We start from the raw sequence: 14499 nt of genomic DNA on the forward strand, positions 1-14499 counted from the left end.
GATGTAAAAGATAACACGAGGACAGATTTTGAATGTCACACCCAGGCCCCTCCAGGGCTGGGAGCACATCTGCCTAGACATGCATCGGTGACCCACCATCCTTGCAGCCCCCACTGAATTCTGAACTCACTGCCATCCCTGAACTCCCTCCCACCTTGCAGGTTATTTCCTAAAAGTGATCAACTGCACTTTTCTTCTATGAAAGGCAGCATTTCCCAGCTCCTGCTGAGTTTTTACATTCTCACTTAATCTCTGGTTCAACATGAATAATGCACTCACCTCGTGAAAAGGTGCAAATCTGAACCCAAACTACCCATAAATTGCAAAGATACCAGAAACAGCTGCCTAGTTACAGCAGGACAGAGTTTAGGACAAGCCATGAAATCTACCTACAAAACCTATTAAACCAGCTTATGCTGACTTTTTTTTACTTACACTGCACTGAGGGATGTGCTTCCAGCTGCCCCTGTTGTGAGTACCTGTACTGGTGAGCTGAAAGCAGCGGATGGTACCAAAAGGTTCAGGGAAAAAAAAAAAAAGGGATAAAAAAGACAAGGTTACTATACCAGATCTCTCTGGAAATAATGGTATTAAATATAGAAAAGGTTATATACCGTTTTCTTTGTCCTTTCTCTCCCCATAGGCTGCTGGCCTATGATTGTTTCTTGTACCTACCCTGTAGCTGATTTTATTGTTTATTCCTAGCTCCCCCTCCAGTTTGCTTGGGGCTCTGTGTCTTAGCCAGTGACTCCGTGCTCCCATTCCAAGTTCAGAACCTTTCTGGCTAAAGTCTGCGGTGACACGTAACACAAAAAGACAGCTCTGGGCACAGGGCATGCAGCCGTTCCTGGAGAGAGCAGGCTGCAGTTCGGCAGTACCATTTCTGTAAGATTAAGTGATTAAGCCTAACTAAAAGTGACTAACAGGGATAGATCTCTTCCTGTCAAACACAGAAGGTTTTCCATAGAGCAGCTCCAAGGTTGTGAGTGAAGGTGAACAGCTCTGCTTCTAAAGACTGCTTAATTTTAAGAAATTCAAAGACCCGGCACAACATTTTGTTCTGTGACTTTCTTAAACCTACACCCTACTCCACATCCTTTCATGAGCCATTATATTTCTTATTTAAAGCAGACACAACAGAAGTTAAAAAAAGACAGAAGAGATGAGAAGTACAAGTCTCTGCAGATGTAAGATATAATTTAGCAAAGTATTTTATCACCCAATCCTGCCAGGTCTTCAACACATTCTGCAAGCACATACTCCTCCACTCATCTTGTGAACAGCAGGAGAGAGAGCACTCCAGTCTTCTTCTGGTTGCAGGAAACTCCCTGGTGTTGACTGTTCATTCAGCTTTTGCACACATATTTATATGGCTAAAGTCTTGAGAGTCTTCATGAATTGATTACTAAGTCTGTGTTTTGCAATAAACCATTATTTATTTAGGCATTCATACTGATTCATAAAAGCCCATGTTCAGATTTTCTGATGTACATGGTGTGAAAACACAGATAAAATAGGGAGATCCAAAAGAATATGTTTTATTTACAGGTTTTGTATAAATACAGAAAACAGGAGATGGGATAAATACTCTAACAAAGTAGTCACCAAACTGTTTTCATTAATAACTTATTAAACCAGTTTTATTTTTGAAAACATCCAAAGGAAGCTAAAAGCTATGCAGGCAGCTGGTTGAATTTCTCCTGGAGGGTTTGAATGGGAGTGCAGGCCGGTGCTGAATTTCACTCTTGTGAATAAATCAACGCATTATCTTTTGGAAAGCAATATCTTTCAGGGTGGAATAGAGCCTATTTAGTAAATTATTATTTTTGTTTTTAAAACTAAATGACTCTTTATTAAAAAAGAGACCTACTGAAATTTGAATTCTTCCTCATTACCTGAGGCATAATCAAATTGTCAGCTGTTTTACAAGGGTGATAATGTGGAACAGAAGTGTGATAACATTTGCCATCATTGCAGCTGGTTCCCCCCAAAAGACACCTTCTCACAACCTCCTCATCAGTGAACCCACACGATCTTAGAGAAGCACAAGTTATTGTTTAGAAGTGATCTGATAATGAATATCAGAGAATCACTAACATTGAGAAACACCTCCAAGATCATTGAGTTGATAGATATGAGTTGTTAGACTTATTTTATTTGGGCACACTCTAATTTGAAACACAAATTAAATGCCGACTTCTGGAAAAATGTAGGAATTCATCGCTGATTTCACCTGTCAGCATGACCAGGATTTTGCTACTGGAGTATATCATGCTGTTTTCAGATTTCAGAAGCAAATGCTCAACCATTTCATTTTACTGATGTAGAGAGAAAAAAAGCTGAGAATATGTCAAAATAGTTTATAGTACTATAACAAGATACAGCAGCTGAAGGCACAACTGGGTAATTTAAGGGTGAAAATAAAGAATATGTGTTTACTAGAGTTTGGGGTTTTTTTGTAAAACCACTTATTAAGAACATTTTAAAATCAAGACTAGTTATTTCCTAGAAGTTTTGAGCAGGAATTAGTTCAAGGAATTTACTAGCTTGTGCAGTGTAAGAAGTCAGCGTAGATGGGTTTACGAGCTGTGACTCTATTTATCTAACTATAATGTATCTATAAATTAATCAAACTGGACTGATCATAAGGGCAGTTTCCCAGTTAATGTTAATTCATTCTTAAAAGTGCATACATTATCAATCACTATTTTAAACATACTTGGGTATAGAATAATCTATAATTAAGAGTCTAGACCTTTGAGCTTGACATCTTCAATCTACACTGAACTGGGATAGAAATGGCAGTCCTCATGCACTAGATGAGGTACTTGGTTAGATACTGCTCCTATTACTTTAACTGGATACCCTAATTCCATCCCTGTAGGTCTGCAATTGGTCATGGTCAACATCTTGCTCAGTTGTTGAAGGTGATAGGATGTTTTTCAAGGACTGGACCTATTTTCATTGTTCAGTCTTTCCTTGTGAAAACAGTGATGTTTTAACTATTTCAAATAATGCTTGTCCAGAAAGATACATTATTTTTGCAGTGGATCCACTAAGTCCATCATGTTACAATGGACAAGAATATCAGAGAAGTTAAAGATATACAACTGTATATAAATTAGTTCTATGGAATAGTGTATTTTTAGGGCACAACTAAGCCTTAATCTTCCTGTCCAGCTTCCCTGGGGACTTCCACCCACATTTTCTCCTGCTGTCCCTGGGACCTGGCTCACCCCTGACCATGCCTGGGGCTGTCAATTAACCTGCAGGGAGAGCTCAAGCTTGCCACGTTCTCTCTCTGCTCTGGTTATCCATCCAGGAGGCCACAACACCTGAGCTCCCTGTGAGCTGAACTGCAAACCTGCTCACAACTGAGCTGCCTTGATCTGGGAGGCCTTGCTGCTCCTCTCAGTGGCACTTCATCACCCTGGTGTGAAATAAGTTTCAGATTACCCCACTAACTATTCTGCTAATGCAGTCAGTATATTCCTTCCTCCCTGTGTTCCTCTAGAGCTCCAAAGGTGAAGCTTGCATGAATAACAAGCAGCTGCTCCTGAACATACTGAAAAGCTATTCCCTGAGATAACTACGATCTTCACAATGTTACTGCATAGCAATGGAGCATGGAAGTATTTCTTGGTCCTTTGGCAGACAGTAATCTTCTGAATGTGATAAACACAACCAGCCACTTTCTATGGCACAAGAAAATTAGTGGTTAGGCACGTAAGTTAAAAAAAGAAAAAAAAAAAAAAACTAAAAAAAACCCCAAACCAACAGCTCAATGCAAATCTTAGAGGCTGGGAAAAGCCACTGGTGTGCAGGAGGAGAGCAAAATAACCTCATTTGTACCTTTCTTCAAGTGAACAGGACTTGCTTCACTGACTTCACTGGGAGCTGTGTTAGGTGCTAATATTAACGAGAGGGCTGTGAGGCCTGCGGGAGAGCCCCTGTCCCGCTGTCCCTGCTGTCTGAGATCCGGGTGGGTCTGCGGGATGCTTCCACCGCACACAGGTTGGCGTGGGCAGCCCCTCCCGAGGCCAGCCCGGAGCGGGCGGGCAGGCAGCGTGTCTGCGGGCCGGGCAGGGCTCGGGGCTGTGGTACCGGGCAGGGCTCGGTGCCGGAGCGGCGGGCAGGGCCCGGGGCCGGGGTACCGGGCAGGGCCCGGTGGCGGAGCGGCGGGCAGGACTCGGTGGCGAGCCCGCCCGGCTCCCCTGCCCTGCCCTGCCCGCGGCCGGGATGCGCTCGGAGGCGGCGCCGCAGCTGGGCGGCCTGGAGAGGTTCGCCAGCGCCGGCAAGGGCCGGGGGCTGCGGGCGCGGCGGCGCTTCGCCGTGGGCGAGCTGCTGCTCAGCTGCCCGGCCTACGTGGCCGTGCTGACCGTCAGCGAGCGCGGCAGCCACTGCGACGGCTGCTTCGCCAGGTAGGGCCCGGGCGGCCGCGGCTTTTGCGGGGCGGCAGCAGAACTTTCCCCCTCCTCGGCCCGTGGTGCTGTGGCAGCGCGGAGTTTAAAGTCAAAGCTGGTTTTCCGTGCTCAGCAGCTCAGGAAAGAGAAAGGAAAAGGAAAAACAAAAATCTGCTCTTCCCGTGCTCTGGCGGTCACGTAGACACGTGCGTAACCATCCTCTCGCAGGAAGTTTCATTGATCCGTCTAGTTTTGTAATAACTTCGTGTTCGCTGGTTTTAATGAAGGTTTGTTAAGGGAGGAAGGGTCTGCAATCACCTAATTCACACTTCACATTCCCTAGTGCGGAGGGAATATCTATGAATGAAATGTATACATCTCCGTACTGAAATATACAGAAATACTTGTATGTTACCTCTGTCTGAAACCTTAGTCTGCAAATCACTTTTACTGGGGCGGAGCGCAGGCAATGCAAGAACTTGTTTGTCTCCTGGCTGGGAATACTGGGACTGGAGTGCTGCCTGCTCCTGAGTGCTTCGGGATTCCTGGTGCTGGAGGGATGCGGGGGGGGCTCGAGTTTGCCGGGGCCCCTGCAGCTGCGTCCTCACCTGTGTGAAGGGGAGGTATTCGAGTGTTTGCCTCAAGCCTCGCGATACGAGCTGCTGCAGGGTGTATTAAAAGGTGTATTAGGGTCAGCAAATTCAGCATGGATATCACACTCTGGCACATCACACCACACCATATTTTTAGAAGGTGTAGTACTTTCGTGGCTTCTGACAGCTTACTGAGGAATTACCTGCTTACCTGGTTATAACTGAGAGCAAATTTTAGTAGTTTCCTCAGAAAAGAAAAACAACTGTTGCAATTGTACTATTTTTATCCATGCATCCTTTTTCTTTCATCATTACCTTATCGACTTATGACTTGGTCACTTGATTCACCCCTCTCTTTGCATATGATCACCTAATGAGTTCCTAGAGAAGCCAGTTCCATTAATTTGAAGAAGGGTACAGCTGAGGTGATTTTCCTCGCCTCCTTTACACCTTTTCCCAGCCTGTAAGGTTTACATTGAAGTGCTGTGTTTGGGTTTAGGGTTTTTTTTAACTCTTGTACCTAACCACAAGTTTCCTTGTTCCAGAGAAGCTGCCTGGTTTTGTTTATCATATTCAGATTTTTCTGCCAAAGGACCAGGGAATACTTTCATACTTCACTGATATGAAGTAATCATATTCTGTAAGGATAATAGTCATCTGTAAGGATAATAGTCATCTCACAGAATAGCTTTTGGTTATCTTCAGGAGCAGCTCCTTGTTATCCATGCAAGCTTCTCCTTTGGAGTTCTGGAGGAGCACAGCGATCAAGGAACCCAGTGACTGCAGCAGGACAGCAGTTAGTGGGGTAATCTGAAACTTATTTCACACCAGGGTGATGAAGTGCCACTAAGAGGAACGATGTCTCGGCGACGTAAGGTGATCCGCCAGCACTCAGACATGTGTTCTGTGTCTGTGACTGTTGCATTAGCACTGAACTAGCACGTACTGGATTCCAAATGTGCTGGTACAACTTGCAAAGAGCCCTAGCAGGGAGGTTGTGGGCCCGACACCTGCCTTAGGAAGGGAAACTTGGCGAAGTCATCCTGAAAACTTTGGTGGTAACATGGGCAAAATGAGGCTGTAACATTGTATTTGCATGAGATAGTGGTTGTTACTTTAAATACGCGGTTGTAATGTCAGCGAGAGGCGTCATGATGTTAGACGGCTCGCTCAGATTGCACCTTGTGTGCTTTGCAGATACAATCAGAGGATGCCAGACTTGCTGGGTTTTATGGGCTCCAAATACCAGTGACCACCCAAATGTTGTACACTGTCATATAAGGACCCTCACCCTTGATTCACTCCAGTGAGCTTACCTCAGTGTAAGGCTTTTTTTTTTTTTTTTTTTTTGCTACTTACCCCAGGGAGGGTGTGCAGACATTTTAAAAGCATTCAGTACTGCTGAGAGATCCCTATTGCTGTCATTCCAAAATGTCACTTGTTGGGTAACACATGTTCTATTTTTGGTGGGATCTGTTGCAACACATGCACTTTAAAGCAGAAAAGGACCTTCCTTGTGGCAGTTCCCTCTGGTGGGGTATATACAAATATAAAAAAGGAGAGTGTGAGCCTCAGGTCTGCTCAGAATACACAGATATCAGAGGAGACAGGGTGGGACAGTAAGGGACTCTCAGGTGACAGGAGATCAAACAGTATATTTAATAACATATTATTTTTTTCTTGGCTTTTGGAGGTACTTACTCAACAAAGGTTGTGCATTCTATAACCAAAGAAGCAGTAGAGTTGTCATGGCAGAGCCAAAGGATTAATATTGGTGAACGAGTACACAGAGCAGTTTTAAAGTTTGCAAAACACAAGAAGTTTAACTCATTATGCTTCATATAGTGTCAAAAAAAAAAAGATGCTGTCTGTCAAATAGCATAGAGTAACATGTTTCCAAATCCACCAATTTATCAGGAAAGCAGAATGCATAATGAGACTTGCTTGGAAAAAAAAGTGCTTTTGAAAGTCTAATATAGAGTTTTCATTGTGAAATGCAAAATACTGAGCAAAAAGTGATCCAGTGTACACTTTTATTTCATTCAGGTTTCTAGAACAGAATAACTTCTGGTTTTTTTGTTTGTTTTTTTTTTAAGGAAAGAAGGATTGTCCAAGTGTGGAAGATGCAAACAGGCCTTTTATTGCAATGTGGAATGTCAGGTATGGTCATGCAATTTGTGAGGGTGGGGGGAAGGAAGGTGGGGGTTGCAGAACTCCAATTTTTGTTTGTGTGGCGTTTGATATGCTCTAATTGTAGCTATGGTTAATAACACTCCAGCAGATGCTAACCATGGAGCTGTGCATTGGACAGTTACAGGATTTCGCCATGGTCTGCATGAGTCTTTCAAGATCAGCAGCTTCAGGGCTTGATACCACTGAGACTTTGATTAGAGCTGCCTGTCAGCCCACTAATTATGTCTGTATTACTTCTTCCTTTAAGGACAGACCTGATAATTTAGCATTAGCTCACTAAACTGGTAAGATATCCTGTGTCTAATGGAAATAATGGAAAAAAAATGAAATCACTAAATAGCCATCTTAGGAGAGAGAGAGAGGTGTTTTTTTTTGTTTTTTTTGGTTTTTTTTTGAATATTTGAAAATGTTTTGAGTATTGAGACTACCATAGGTGATGGTAGTCATAACCATTTGAAACCTATCAGGCTTTCTCCCTAACTTGCTGTGGCAACTTCTATTCTTTTCCCATTTTTTAAAGGCCCCTGGATGTAGACTATAAGTACATAGTAGAGCAATACTAGATGTCCAAAACATTTACATGCAGTTTTAACTCTGTTTTTAATTCAAATTAGAATAAGGATATTTAATTTTAAAAAAAAGAGAGAGAGAAAAAAAAAGGACGGGATTAGGATATTAGAATCTAGCCTTTTTTGGGCCCTCAGCTTGATGGGGAAGAATTATCCAGTTTCTGTGTGGAAAAACCCAGCTGGGTTTCTGGTTGAATAACGTGAGCTATGCAAGGTCTGTGGTGCTGGGCACAGAGTGTGGAACAATGCTTATGAAGGATTTGAGTGGCCCAAGGTCTGGCATGCAGCTGTGTGTTAGCCATAAATAATCCAAACCTTGTGCCACATGTTAACGTGCTCTTGGGTGCATGGGTCCATGCCAAGTAGTCTCTGTTGTCATTACCTGGAGAGACATGTCGTGGTTTGTGCTGATCAGTTCCCATACACTTTGGACATGGCTGTTACTTTTATTTCGAGGATGTCTCTTACTCTCCTGTTGCACAAGTCTCAAAAGAAGCCTGACCTCTCCTCAGTTTTCCCTCTTTACCTCCCGAACTTCCTGCTTTCCTACAGAATTCTAGTGAGTTGTGGGTGTATCAAATAGCCTTTTGGTTTTGAGGCACCAGGAGAACTCAAAAGGCTTAACAGAAATTAGTTTTTTTACAAAGTTTCAGTAGTTCATAGAATTTCCAAAGTGAAAGCTTACTGTGTGAGCACCTTTAAGGGTCTTGAGAGAAATCTGGATGAGCTTTAAAGTCAGTGTAGAGAAAGCCTTTGATTCATTCATGGAAAATGGTTGTTTATAAGAAATGTTTCCTCATGTCAGTATTTCTTACAAGCTTTTAACTACATGTGGTAAGGAAATCCTTGAACAAAGCAGCTGTTTAGCAGCTTTTATCTGAGACTGTGAGTTTCTTCTCTTACTATATAAAATGTACAATGGTTTGTGAAACAGCTGTGTAAGATTTTCTGCAGTAGGAAAGCTCAGTAATTTGTGCTGGGGAAAATAGCAAGTAGATGTCATGTTGGAAGTAGAAGAACTTATTTCTTCTCATCCATGGTCCTTTGCTTTCATCACCAAGTGGCCCTCCCTCAGAGTCCTAAGAAACAAGGAGGGATTTATTTATTTATTTATTTTTTCCTGATAAAGTTTTGTATATGTATTGCTTTTCTTTAGATTAATTTTTTTTTTAATTTTTATTTTTTGGTGGTCAGAATTCTCTGTCTCTAGAGGGACATGTTCCTGGAGTAAAAAACTGAACTGCTCAAACTGAGTGTCCTTAAGTCTGCTAAAGCTGGTGCTCAGTAAAAGCTTGTCTGTCTGATAAGTTAGTGAATTGGAATCTTTCCTGCCTGTTGGTGTGTGGTATGATGCTCTAGATATAAAGGCCTTCTTTGGATTTTGTTGATGTCTAAACTATAGTATGACATGCACAGGTACTAGCACCTCACTCCTGCTGGTGATATACATATGGCTTTTGATTCCCTAGTTGTTATAATGCTGTCTTCCATCTTTTGGGCCCTTCTGAGTCGGTCTGATGAAATTTATAAATGTTGCTGAGATTGAATTCTTTGATATTCTTTCAAAATTACCTTCAAGCACAATATTCTCTAGAAACTGGTCTCCACTGACTGTACGTGCTACACAGACTGTCTGCACTGCATCTTCATCACTGTCTTGTTCAAAGGCACTTTTCAGCAGTTCAGCAATTCTTTGTAAAAGCTAAAAAGTATATCTGTGCCTTGATACTGAATTTGTAACACTGGAATGTTCAGGAAATGTGTCCCTTTTTCCTGCATGGATGTGAGATATCATGTGACAGTCATAAAAGGCCAGGGCTTGAGAACTGTCATGATATTGTTAATTTCATTTTTATTTTATAAGTTAATTTTCCCCTGTAAATCCATATTTTTTTGTCAATTCAGCTAAAAATTGTATGCACCCAACAAGGACATGGTATGATTTCATATATTGGCTAGTACCTCGTTAGTCAATACAATGCAGTTAGACAAAGGTTTATCACATGAGGCATATGAAATAAAAACCCAAAGCTTTTGAGCTTGCTCTTTTCTTACTTAAACACGTCCTACCACAACTTGATCATTGTGGGGAGAGGTGGATATATGTACACACACAGGCTTTGGCACAGCTCCTTAATGTTCCTGTTTTGGTCTCTTATTTTGCTTTTGGGATGGATAACCACATATTTGGCCTGTATTAAGCTGGATGTTTGCATAGGTGTGGATTCAGAGCACATAAGAGTGAAAGTTGTCTTCAATGCCTGTCCTTGCTGTTTTTAATGTTTTGTGGGTTGAATCTAGTCTGGGTTTGCTGTGTCTTTCTTTCCCCAAGCCCTAATCCAGGTCTCCTTTTAAAAGGGATTGTGATTTCCAGCAGATTCGCACCATCCCACTCTCCAGTTTCACCTCCTTGGAGCACAGGCCTGTTATAATAGTGGCTTTCAGCCCCCATCTGCAGCTGTTCAGGTCTTGACTTCTTATATTATAATAATTTTAGTCAAGCAGGAGGAGACCTGTGCTCATTTTTTCTCTTTAGAAATTAGCTGCTGGAACACACTGAAGAGAAATGTTTTAAGAGGGTTATGTGTTTGTAATTTTGGACCTGGTGAACTTGAACCAGCTACTGGAACTCCTCTTGCTGTTATTACATGTGGCTATCATTTATCGCAAAGAGAGTGGAGATTAGCTAGCCAGTGTGCAGAAGGAGATGTTTGTGTGGTGATTTTCAGCATTTGAAATATATTTTAAACAAACAATTTATGGGTTTTTCTCAACATGTCATGTTAAAGGCTGCTGTAGTTGGTATTTCTGGAGTGACTGAAACAGGTATTTTTAACTAGCTAGTAAGCGTCAAAATGTAGTTGCACACCTGTAATTAGCATTAAGCAGGTGTGTTTTAAATGGGACCTTGTGAAATTGCCTGCTCCTCTTTGTTAAGATGTAGAAAAAAATACAAATTTTTTTGCTGTAATGATTCTGCTCAAAAGGATTTTGACACTGCAAGATTGCACTGGTGTCTGTCCCCCTATACAAAAAGTTTGCCAATGTATTTTTCTTTGGTGAATGTCTCTGTGAACACGTTAAGTGTTAATCCATGAAAGTCAAATACCCTCTATAGCTCAGCATTTGGTAAATGATGATAGGGAAGGATGGCTGAGAAGATATATAAAACTTTTACCTTCACTGCTTGTTGAAAGGCTGTATCAGAGAACTTTACCAATTAATATCAGACATCAGAAGTTGCCTCACTGAAATTCGGTTAAGGAATTGGATGCCATTTGATCACAGTTGGGCCTTAAGATTCTGAAGAAGTGAGCTTAACACCTGCACTGGCTTGCCCATCATTTCTCTCTGGTATTTATGTGTGTTTCTTTTCAATTGAGTGAAACAGAACATAGTTTTTATTTCATATTGAAAAAGCCCATGTTAAAAAGGAGGTATAAGGACATTTGTTTGGATTTGAGTTTTATTTTTTTTTAATATTATATTTTGTCACTTGTTGTTTTTCTCCTATGGTGAGGTATAAGACAGTGTTCTGGGAATCAATCCAGTAGTCCTGGAAGGCAGAATCTCTTTGAAGAACTTGGTGAAGAGGAGTGTTCCCATGCTTTGATGTAAAAGGCAGAAGCTTTAAAGAACTTCCCTTCCAAAAATGTTGTCACTCCTAAATGAAGGGAAAAATATTGTGAATGTAATGAAAATAGGAAGAAAATATCAGTAATGTAGCATTAGGGATTCAACTAGAACAATGCTACTTGTTATAATTCAAACTACCTGGAGGAAAATGTGGAAAAGAATGCAAAACACAGTCCTGCTGTGATCGCAGGGAAAGCTGCTGTCATGGTGTTTCTATCCCAGGTATTACTCAGTCATCAGAACTCTCTTTTTTTTTTTTTTTGTGGTGTCAGGCTTTTATCTCATTTTGCACAATTCAGCCGTATCTTGTCCCTTTAACCTCCCTACCAGTTCATATAACTCAGTATGATTCTGCCTGGGGAAAGATTTTAATTAACGATGTGTAAAGAATAAAGGGACAAATGGATTTTTTTTCAAATACTACTTTGAGACAGGCACGTGATTTTGCATTTTGATTTTTTGTTTTATCAGGTAATTTCTCCTGTTTATTTAATGTGTGTGTATGGATGAGAGCCCTGCAAAGCTTCAGGTTCAGTGCCTTCTCTTTAAGAAGAAGCATGCTAAAGTTAGTGGGTGTCCTGGGTAAGAAAGAAGAGGTGAGAAATGAGATTTCTCTCTCTCTTTTTAGCCTTTGGCCTGTATATTCCTAAGCAAAGGCTGTCAGGAATTTTCCAGAAAAGGTTTTGGGGCATACATAGGAAATGGGTCTCTCTGGGGATGCATTTTGTAGTGTGACAGCTGTAGGAGAGTTGAGAGTGTAATTTCACATGACATGATTACAGTGTAATATACTATTTTGGTTCTGGTGTGTATTGCCACATCCTCTTAGAATATTTACACTGGAGCTTATTTCAAGCAGCCTGTATGTAGGTTTTTTTGAAGTGCCATACTGGGTTATCGAGGACAGCACAGTTGACATTGTGAGGGGTTGAATACCCTTGCAGTGTTGCACTGCTTCAAATCCTACCCAAGACTGGGGCAGGTGTTGACCTTTCTTTTCCTAATTAAATAACCTTCTAAAGCTGTCTGTGCCCAGGACACTTAAAATAACTGTTTTCAGTGGAAGAAATTGTGGTGTAGTAACTCTGAAATTAGTAATTTTAACTTTTGTTTTGATCTGCAAAACCTGTAAATAAGCTGACCAGCCAAGGCAGGAGGCACTGAGGGTCCTGATTCCCCTGACTGTTTCCTGCTTTGGGATGCTGTATGTAGCTCCCACAAGGAATCCATCTCCCAGCAGTCCTGTAGCATATCTACCAGTCCTGTGTAGATGCTTCAGGCAGCCTCCAGTGTGTCTCTCTGGTGTTTCAAACAGCTCTTGCCTTTAGTGGTTGAGCAGCTGAGGGAAACTGTTCCTTCTGTGCCACTCAGTCACTATGATGGGCCATATTGTTGGGTTTTTTAAATTATTTTTTAAAAACGGGGCTAAGTGGGCCAACACAGGATCTGCCATACTGAGTGAATCAGAGTAATGGGATTTAAGAACATTCTGGAAGGTGCTAAAATTTTTTCAAGTTTTCACTCACAGATTAGTGGGATTTGTTGTTGAGGTTTTTTCTCTGCTAGTGTTTTCCACCAGTTTGAATCTGTTATGAAAGCAAAGTTTGATGCTCCCTAAGTGGGCAGAAAACTGTTGTTCTGTTCTAACATAGTGCTATAAACGTGTGTTTGGAATGAGATATAGCAATAAATTCCTGTGCATTGCTTGACTATTTCCGTATTTAAATGAATTAATAAAATAAAATTTGATGCAGTCTGAGGACAGCCTGGGCTAGGGCATATTGTTAATATGTGATTCTGTGCTATTGTTTGGAAGATTCTGTGGCCTTGGGTGAAATTTGTTGAGTGACAAAAGCCAGTGAGTGCCTTGTGCCATCACTCCTGTATGTTGTTACTGTCTGTTGAGCCATGAATATGCTATGCATTACCTAAACTATATTCTATACATTTAACTAAAATGTTTGTCTGCATTAGTGTTTTTTCATTGTCTAGCTGTACTTTTATTCTTCAACATTTAAGGAAAAAAAATCTGGTAATTCCATCAGAATGTTTGTGGTTGACCTTACAGTCAAATGATTCTTAGTGGTTGTGAATCCATTGACTTCAGACACATTACTCCTGATTACACCAGGGTCACCTCATAGTGAGGGGCCAAGGCATTAAATGGAAATGAACCCAATAAAGTCATCAAGCTCAGACCTACTGCGTCCTCACATGCTTGATCTGAACAATAAGAACTGGTGATTTATAAATCATGTTGTCTATTTGCTTCTTTGTCATTTAATACTTTTTTTCCGTTGAGTAAGTGAAGATGTTCTGACCTCAGCTCATCCCTTGTGAATTTGGTTGAAAAAAAGCAGGATAGCTGTACCCCTTAAATGTGACTCAAGCTTTTGTTCTGATTTAGTGAGCGTCACCTTATTTTTTAAAGGAAACACATTTCACTTGACCTCTAGGATCTGGCAGGACTTGCTTCATCCCCTTTTTCATAAGTTTATCTCCATGGCTCTTTTTTTTTAAAGTATTTTTTTCTCTGTTTTCAGAAGGAAGACTGGCCAATGCACAAGCTGGAATGTGCCTCCATGTGCACTTTTGGGCAGAACTGGAATCCCTCAGAGACTGTGAGGCTAACAGCAAGGATCCTTGCCAAACAGGTGAGCAGAAAGTGAGGCTTGGGAGGTTTGCTCCTGCTCTGGGTGCCAGGGAAGGCAGGAAAATTAAAATTGACCGACAGTAACTCTCCCTGCAAAGCACACACAAACACACACACAAGTTTCCTGTGTACAGACAGGTATAACACAGAGCTCGAGCAGCTGAATGAACTGACCACCAGACCACTGCAGCAGGGTCAGGGCCAGCATGGTCCAGCTGGAGACTTTTGTGGGAAGCTAGAGAAAGGCTAATGAGGTCTTCAGCTGTAACCTATGGCCAAGGTACTGCTGAACAGAGCCTGGAAATATTTACTGACGGTTTTACGTTGGTGTTTCAGCCCCTGATCTGGTAGATTTGAGCTCTTGGTTACACATGTGGGCAAGCACCAAGACCACATGATAAAAAGAAAGAAGAATAAGATTTGCTATTTGGGTTTAATTCCAAGGAATGCTT

At 41.5% G+C, this 14499-nt stretch overlaps 1 protein-coding gene across 1 annotated transcript in view; it reads left to right on the forward strand.

Annotated features, from left to right (window-relative positions):
- The first annotated feature begins 4196 nt into the window (after nt 1–4196).
- Nucleotides 4197–14499, forward strand: part of SMYD2 (SET and MYND domain containing 2) — a 28518-nt gene continuing 18215 nt past the window's right edge. The window contains exons 1-3 of the mRNA XM_039697733.1: nt 4197–4421; nt 7093–7156; nt 13938–14048. Coding sequence (XP_039553667.1) covers nt 4240–4421; nt 7093–7156; nt 13938–14048 — 357 coding nt within the window. The 5' untranslated portion in view covers nt 4197–4239. The remainder of the gene's footprint in view (nt 4422–7092; nt 7157–13937; nt 14049–14499) is intronic.

This window comes from Passer montanus, unplaced genomic scaffold, assembly GCF_014805655.1.
Source record: "Passer montanus isolate IOZ18808 unplaced genomic scaffold, ASM1480565v1 scaffold12, whole genome shotgun sequence".
Taxonomy (NCBI): domain Eukaryota; kingdom Metazoa; phylum Chordata; class Aves; order Passeriformes; family Passeridae; genus Passer; species Passer montanus.